Source organism: Haliotis rufescens, unplaced genomic scaffold (assembly GCF_023055435.1).
Source record: "Haliotis rufescens isolate VD_foot unplaced genomic scaffold, xgHalRufe1.0.p SCAF_4, whole genome shotgun sequence".
Taxonomy (NCBI): Eukaryota; Metazoa; Mollusca; class Gastropoda; order Lepetellida; family Haliotidae; genus Haliotis; species Haliotis rufescens.
This window is the reverse complement of record NW_025964112.1, coordinates 44,337,296-44,345,928: the sequence shown is the minus strand read 5'-3', so window position 1 is coordinate 44,345,928 and position 8,633 is coordinate 44,337,296. Positions and strand designations below refer to the sequence as shown.

General features: G+C 41.1%; 1 protein-coding gene across 1 annotated transcript in view; it reads left to right on the top strand.

Annotated features, from left to right (window-relative positions):
• Positions 1 to 5,552: 5,552 nt before the first annotated feature.
• Positions 5,553 to 8,633, top strand: part of LOC125371552 — a 65,025-nt gene continuing 61,944 nt past the window's right edge. The window contains exon 1 of the mRNA XM_046501572.2: positions 5,553 to 8,198. Within this exon, the coding sequence (XP_046357528.1) occupies positions 6,594 to 8,198 (1,605 nt within the window). The 5' untranslated portion in view covers positions 5,553 to 6,593. The remainder of the gene's footprint in view (positions 8,199 to 8,633) is intronic.

The window sequence follows — 8,633 nt, the reverse complement described above, 5'->3', positions numbered from 1 at the left end:
TCTAAACACAATTTTATTTTATTTAGTACGTGTGACTTCATGTTTACACTGACAGCCAAACAACAACCAGCTATATCGCGGAATAAAATAGATCCCCCAAAAGAGAGGTGACATGAGCGTATGGATGTAGAACTTGCTCTTCAGAAACATCTTACGCAACACATGTGTTCATATAATATCCCCATTAGATGAGCAAGGTCTGTAATGAACTACCTCAGTAAGTCAGTCACAATGACAGCGCATCGTAATACATAAATTACATCAAGTACAAGACGTCAAAATGGCCGACACGACAAGCTTTTGATAATGTTTGGCGTATAATAGCACAAGGTATTGATGGAAAACTCATTCGTATTGTTGTTAATATGTACGATGGCATTAAATCATGTGTGTTTCAAACGGTGTATATTCAGAACAATTCCCTTGTCTTATTGGGGTCCGTCAAGGAGAAAATCTGTCTCCAATATTGTTTTCATTGTTTCTAAATTATCTGGAACCGTTTTTCTATTGTCAAAACTGCACTAGTGTTTCTATTCAATCTCAGTCACTTAATGGTCTGTTAGATCTCTCCGTTGTTTTGTTCGCATTACTATATGCAGATGATACAGTTTTGTTAGCTTTTAATATGTTTGATATTTTTTCACTTCACGGCAGAAAATGGAGATTGCCTATCAATACTCGTAAAACAAAACTTATAGTTTTTGGTGGTACAAAAAGAGACAAGAGTAAACATATACTATTAAATGGCTCACCAATCGAATATGTCACTGATTATAAATATCTTGGAAGTCACTTTACAAATACAACCCTTTCAAAACTTGTATAAAAGCAAATTGTGAATCTGCCACTAAGGCCATGTACTTTGTATTACGTAAAAGTAAAACATTTAATCTATCCATAAAATGTCAATTATATCACTATGATAAAACCAATTTTATTATATGGTTGTGAAATCTGAGGTTTTGAAAATTGTAAACAAATTGAATCTGTTCACCTTAACCTTCTACGTAAATTGCTTCAAAATTAAGAAAAGTACACCTTTATACATGTTGTATGGAGAACTTGGAAGAGTACCATTAAGTAATTCTATCAAATGCCGAATGGTATGTTTTGGGGCTAAGTTCTTATCTGGCAAAGAACAAAAGTTATCAAGAATTCTATATCAAATGTTTTACAATGAAGTCTGTACAAACAATAGCTGTAATAAATGGATAAAATGTTTGGAAAGTATTTTCAGTGAAACGGGCTTCAGTTTCTATTGGTTAAGCCAACAAGCCGTTCCTCCTAATGTCCTTAGATCTATCATGTCGTTAAGATTATCTGATATAGCAACTCAAACATGGAATGCAGAGATTACACATTCTTCTAAAGGTATCACATATCGCATATTTAAAACTGAACTCGTCCTTGAAAAGTATTTATTAGTTATCCCTTTCTCGTTGGCTGTAAAATTCCTTCTGTTTAGAACCTCATGCCATCATTTACCTATTGAACTAGGTAGATGGCACAAAATCCCTGCCAGTGAACGAACGTGTAAACTCTGCGACATAAGCAATGTTGGTGATGAATTCCATTATATTTTTGTTTGAAAATATATGTTCCAATTTCATCTGCTAAAAACCCAAATATGTTTAAATTTAAAGAACTTTTTAATTGAAAAAACAAATTTTATTAAGAAACTCTGTACATTCTGTAAAGTCATTATGAAAACTGAAAAATCTTCCATGTAAACCATCCCGCCATCTTATTTATTTACTGTTTGCAAATTTGTTCCTCATATGCCGAGGATCCCGGCCTATGCGTAAATAAAGTTCTGTTCTGTTCTGTCGATCATTCGCCGTTGGGTTTGCAACACAGTCATCTAGTGGCTCAGTCGTCTGAGGCGTCGCAATTCGCTGTGTAGAGTTGCGTTCCTTGGGCGTGCCAGAAACCTATGATGTGGGGTTTCGTCCCATTTCAAGCTGACAAGTCGGGGTATAACTTTAATATATATACTGTTCAAAGCGTTGTTATGCCAAACTCACTCACTTATTCAGAGCCATGCCGGTCCCTATTGGGGGTACTTTTTCCAGTATAAGCATGCCTATCATGTGGATGTCAAGTCCGCAATAAATTAATAGTTGAAATTTAATTTTTTTAAAACATGGGAGACTTGAGGCATTTTATTTTCAACATTTTATTGTTTTCTTATTGAACTGTTTAAGGCATCTGTGTACAACTGTGCGATATTTCTATTTCTAGGAACTAGGAGGCAATAGAATAATGTAAGGCGGGACGTTTTGTAGTCAGGAGGTAGAGGATGAAAATCTGTTAATTTAAATTGTATGGCCTAAAGTAGCGAATACGGTGTCGTGTAAAAACCTCGGACAATCTCATTTTAGCCGAATGCTACAAATTGGTCTTTGAGAATTTTGTTTTACTGAATATGCCAGCCATGCATCATATTAACACACAATGCCATTTAGAAAGTGGTCAAATGTAACAAATGTGAGTGAGGCACCTAATCGCCAGCACACAAACCCTTTCAGCAACTGAAGCTTCCACAAAATGAAAGTCCGACAACTGGTAGTCTAGATCACGTACTTTGTCATTAGTACCCCTCTGACACTTTGTGTGTTGGCGATTAGGTGCCTCACTCTGGCATTGTGGGTTCGAGTCCCTGACGGGACTCAACCAAAAAAAGTACGAGAATCTGTGTTATCCCAAATATAACATTTTTGAATAATATTGCCTCATGGAGGAAATCACTGGCATATGATTGTTTCTGTAACTGACAGCGCAGCCGCGAGCAATACTGCTGATGTGGCTTTAAAGCAATATTTACTCTCGCACTGACGGTGATATTTTGTTTCCAGCTTCCGGACACTTTAATGTTTTCATTATCACTGGACATTTATGCACACAATTTCTTTTGTTAAATTAAATTTTGATTTTTAAGTACATAGGAAACTGTAACAAAGGGAGAGTTCTCCACTCTACTCTACGTAGGACTTTGTGTATGTAAATTACATTGCATTTTCAAGCTCAAGTCATAAGTTTGCTAAATGCTACTTGGTGAATGAAGAGCATGAAAGAATCATGACCACAGACAGGACTACTAACGTGCGCATGCGTCTTGATCTTATGATATTACGCATGCACACGGACAGCATCTAAAACGCGAGAACACGAGATCGCGAGAAAATGAAATGTTGTGTTTTTGTGGCCTTATTTGACAAGTCGAAATGGCGAGATTTTTCATCATGTCCAAATGTCGCATTCTCTCGTTGTTGACTTTTGAGAAAATTTGCTCTGTATCAAAAACACGAGAATGCGAGATCGCGATCTCTCATTCTCGTGTTTTTGGCATATTTGGCTCGTTTCCAAAGGTCGAGATCTCGAGGATATCCCTTACATTATTCCATATTGACATGCTGTTTATTGAAAATTCATGCGTCCAGGACACAATAAACGGAACTGACATGATGTCAGGTTAACGTCACATTGAAATAAGCGCTTCATTGACACATGTCCGAAGAAGGTTCGTTGCAAGAGGGTCCTGATGGGGGTATATTGTTAAGGGCCTATATATATTTGTTCAACTACCGTTCACAACCAGTTTTATTTTTACTTTAACTGTGAGGCTTAATAAAAAAACACATAAAAAGCACCCTGCAACAATTTCTTTTGGTGGCAGACAATATAATTTATACTTAATCAGGCTGAAGCGTAATTATTTTTCAAGCTAATTTTTGGAAAATGTATTTTTGCCGAAAAAAGCCCCCGGTACCGACTTCCTTTTCTGTTTATGGTAAAAATGCTAAAATCTCGAAAAAGTCGAATATAATTAGATCCCCATTTCATGTTTCCCTACAGACAGACTATCCGCATTCGCATATACATGAAGATGATTTTACATCAACTTAACAGCTTGTCATCTACACGAGTGTTTTTTTATGACTAAGCTTAAAAAACCCGACTGACTACTGACTGATGGCCCAAAATTTGAATGACTTCTGACTTGTAACACACCCATCAAGACCCTTGTAACAAGATCACATATCAGTGTTGTTACGCAACTGAAGTGGGAGTGTTTGCCGTAACATTGAGGCCGACACAGTCGTGTGAATTTGAGTGAGTGAGTTGGGTTTTACGCCGCTTTTAACAGTATTCCAGTTATATCACGGCGTGTCAGCTTAATGTGGGAGGAAAGCCCTAAGTAATGCAGGTCTCAGACGTTTACTACTTCGGTGAAACCCACGAGCACGGGTATTGAGCTGACAAACCTAGAAACATAATCGGGGCGAACCGGGATTCGAAGCTACAATCATAGGTTTCTGGCGTGCCCAAGGGACGCAACTCTGCACAGCGAATCGCGACGCCTCAGACGACTGGGCCACCCGTGCCCCCTCGTGTGAATTTGACAGGCCTCTTGGAGAGTCGACTGTGTTGATGGCGTGACTGTTGTCATTATGAGTGGACATATTTCTGTTAACTGTCTTATTGACGCCACGAAGCGTAAATGTCTTTGCATGGTTAAGTAATTGTGTTGTTATGGGATGATAAATGTTAGACATATCCAATAACAATGGATGTTACAGAGAAATTGTATTCATTAATGTTCTCACGTGGAACGCAGTGAAACCCAGTAATCTGGACAGATCAGTTCTCAGTGAAATTATCTGGATTCCCAGATTTGAACCCACACTCTCGACCAGAGTCAGGCAGTCCACCTAATTGCCAAACCAGTGAAGATCCGGGGTGGAATAGGTCTTCACCAACCCATGTTTGCTGCTACAGGCGACTAAGCTTGTCGTAAGAGGCGACTAGCGGAGTCGGGTGGTCATGCTGGCTGAGTTTGTTGATGTATGTCATCGTATCCCAACTGCGTGGATTTATGCTCATGATATCAATCACTGGGTTGTCTGGTCCAGACTCGATTATTTACAGACCGCCGTCATATAGCTGGAATATTGCGGAGTGCGGCGTTAAACAACAAACAAACAAACAAACCTAATCGCCAGCACACAAATTTAATGACCCACCCCATCAGCTCCCATGGTCGACGCTGTGAATAGACAATAAACTTTGTGGAGGCCCAACTGCAGGGGATATTAAGTGCAGAGTTTCACTGTGGACTGTCGTTTTACTTTGTTATTTGTTATGTCAAAGACCAGTCAATAGTATTTATGCCTTGAAATATCTCAGGTATTGTGCAAAAACGGGATTTACACTAACGATCACAACCTCAGCTTGCACTCTATAAATGAGTTATATTTAGACGTCTTCAAACTATTCATAGTTTTACGAAACATCCCTACCATGAGATGTATCCCCGTAATTGGCTTTTGTGTCATCAAAACACATGATCCTCCTTATGTTTTAATAATTGAAGGTAGAATTTCAGTACTACATCGGCAAACTAAACAATAGTCACAGGTTGAATGTTGCGAATCTTACATCCAGTATTAGCTTTAGTACTTGAACCAGGCATTTTTGCAAAGAAAATTTTACAGAGCTAACTTCTGATCGACATGAGCAGACGAAACACCTAATGGCTTCATTAGGCGGGGGAAGTTGTGACCACGTGATGCAAGTAAAGCTGGACTGGCGGCAGTTAGTGTCGTCTGCTCAGTGCGTGAGATGGTGAGACTGGCTTAGAATCTGTGATCCGCGCGAGGAGAGAGTGTTACCTACTCGCATTCTCAACCTCCATCTGCCTAATGCGCTAGCTGGACTTACCAAAGGTAAATTACGTGAAAAATCAATATTTTGAATATTGGAGAGGCACCCATTACGGTGTAATTAAGAAACATGGCACTGCGGCGCGTTCATTGATACTATCTTATACCCGCTGTTTAATTCAGTTTCCTCAGGCTTGAGAGCAAGCCATGCCTTCTTCACGGGAACATTTGAACACGCGTCGCCAGGATTGAAAACGTGAAAAATGATCGCCTTGGTTCGTAAGCAAATGAGACAGCCTCAACGAAATAAGCACCGGTCGGGTTAGCTCTATTGTATGGAATGGCGGATTTAAAGCCCGGTAGAGCAGAGCAGGGGCGATTGGACAGTGAAGGTGATCAGATACCTATGCTATTCTGCAAGGATAGCCGGCAGAGGTTATCTGCCGCCAATCGCCGCTAATACTTCTCTGTTGTTGCTGCAGATTTCTTAGTCTTTAGACTCGCTACTGAAAATGCCAAAGTGACGGATGCCACTTTGTTGGAGTCGATTTTACTACAGTACCGGAAACAGGTGTAACTCCTCGCGAAACTCCTCGCCTACTCTCATCTTGAGTCAGTGCATTCACGGTGTAAAGTTTCCCCTGGATATATATTAAAACTGAACGGAGGTATGATCAAAGGTTAGTCCTTGTATTTGATCATAGGCATAGATACCAACCGATTTTATTTCGTCTTGATTCTAACTGACCACAAGCAAAACAGTTCAAGTGGGTATTGTGCCAAGAATGTGTGCTAACCTTTTTTGGTATTTCATTTGAAATATCGTTCACGTGCTGTTTGTTAAGTGATCGGCATTAATTATTCTTGGAAGTGTCGCCATAGATGACGCCAGGGTATGCATTTTGACATGGCTGTTTTAAGAGAAACGCCATGTTAAACACGACTGCAGCCCCACTCGCGGCCAGAGGTGGCATGCACGTGCTGTGGTTACCGTCGGTGCTGGTTGCCACATTGATGCTGGGTTTTCTTGCCATTTCCTTTTCTCATCACATTCGTCGGGTTCGTCGCAAGAGGCAGTTATTGTGGGACTACATGTCTCTACAAATTGACGTCAAACGATGTCGAATATCCGCCAACCTGTGTAATACCTATTCCATGCCACTACGGCAGTTAGCTTCTTCAGTCAGGGTGCATTTGATGGAGGAACCGGATCTACAAGTGAAGAACCAGTTCGGCTTTCCCCTTCCCCAAACCAGTAGTGCGTTACCCCTTAGGGGCAATTTGAGGCCCCGGGGGATGCTATGTGATATGACGGCTTCGAACCTGGATTCGCGTGGTGAGGATTTTGTCGACGGAGTTGACTGGGAGGATTCGGTAAGGATCAGAGTTGACCTGCTGTGTGATAGTTGCAGGGAGCACCTTATCATGAAACCTATGTTTTATATTTCGGAAGATTCGCAATCTGTTATTATGGGAGACATGTCCGAGAACCAGGTTACACGAGACTACATTCCTAAGGATCACAGTGCACCGACCATAGAGCGTTCGAACCCACGACCTCGTCTCCCAAATCATTACCCGAGCATCAATTCAGACGATGATCCTGGGCCAAGTAAAAGCCGGAGCCCATTTGTCCCACGAGTACCGACTGTCACTGTGACCGACATGTCTGACATTGAGCTCGATTCGTTTCAGCAGGACACAATCTCCATAGAAAGTTTCGACCATTCTTGTGAGTCACTTATGTCGTATGGAAAGAGACGGCAGCGTAGAACAAAGGTTTTGTTGTCAGCAGACGACATTGGGGATAATCACGATATAACGCAGGAGCTAAAGATGTCATCATTTGATGACTCTGATTTTCGTGATCAAAATACATTACCAAGTCCCACTATGGACGGCAACAGATCTCCCGTAAAACACAGGGAATTTTGGAAATTCTTTTCAAAACGTTCCAGAAGAAAATCTCCCAAGAAGACAAAGAAACCAGTTTTAACAAAACAAGACAGGATAGTCCCAGCCACGGATGTCTTCTCAAAGTCAATGGACGATATTAATAGAAATTCATTTAAGCGAAAAGATGGGAATTTATATTTGAGGCGACAGCTCTTTGCGAAAAACAAATCAGTGGAGAAAACTGCCACGGCTGGTTTAGACAGTTATGTACGAAGGGTGGCGGATGTGAACGACAGAGTATTAGCGTCTCAAGACTGTCTCAAACCCTATATGTCCGTCAGCTCGGACGGCAATGCTCTGGGTATGACTAATGAGCATTATTATAGCAATCAGCACCATCATGGCGAGACGAGCATACGACAAAAACATCTCGTCTTTGTCTCCGGAAAGCAAAGTAATAAGTCATGTGATGGTGTCATGCAAACGTCGGAACGCACCGACGTTACGGGTCGTGTGACGTTAAACCAAGATGGCGCTTATAATCGGGCATCGAGTTTTGACTCGAGCTTGAAACAGTCTTTAAGAAGGCTTGCCAGTTTTAGGGAATCACACACTGCCCCGCCTCGTCAAGACAGTAAGGTAAGTACCTCATTTTGTTCTCTCTTAATTATTATTTCTTTAACGCCTGCAAATAGAAATTATGTTATTGTTTTATCTTCACGACAAGCAAACTTTTGAAGCAAATGTAAACTGTTTTGAAAAAAATGTTGCGGTAATAAATTAAATTATTCTACAGGGGCACGTCACTCAGGGGTCTCTGACATCGCAATTTGCTTTGCAGAGTTGCGTCCGTTGGCCGTGATTCGGCGCACTGATCACGGGTTTGAATCCCCGATGATAATGTGTTGTCCATTCATCTTAGTCACGGTCGGGTAGCCTAGTGGTTAAAGCGTTCGCTCGTCACGCCGAAGACCCGGGTTCGATTCCCGACATGGGTACGACATTTCTGGTGTCCCCCGCCGTGATATTGCTGGAATATTGCTAAAAGCGGCGTAAAACCATACTCACTCACCC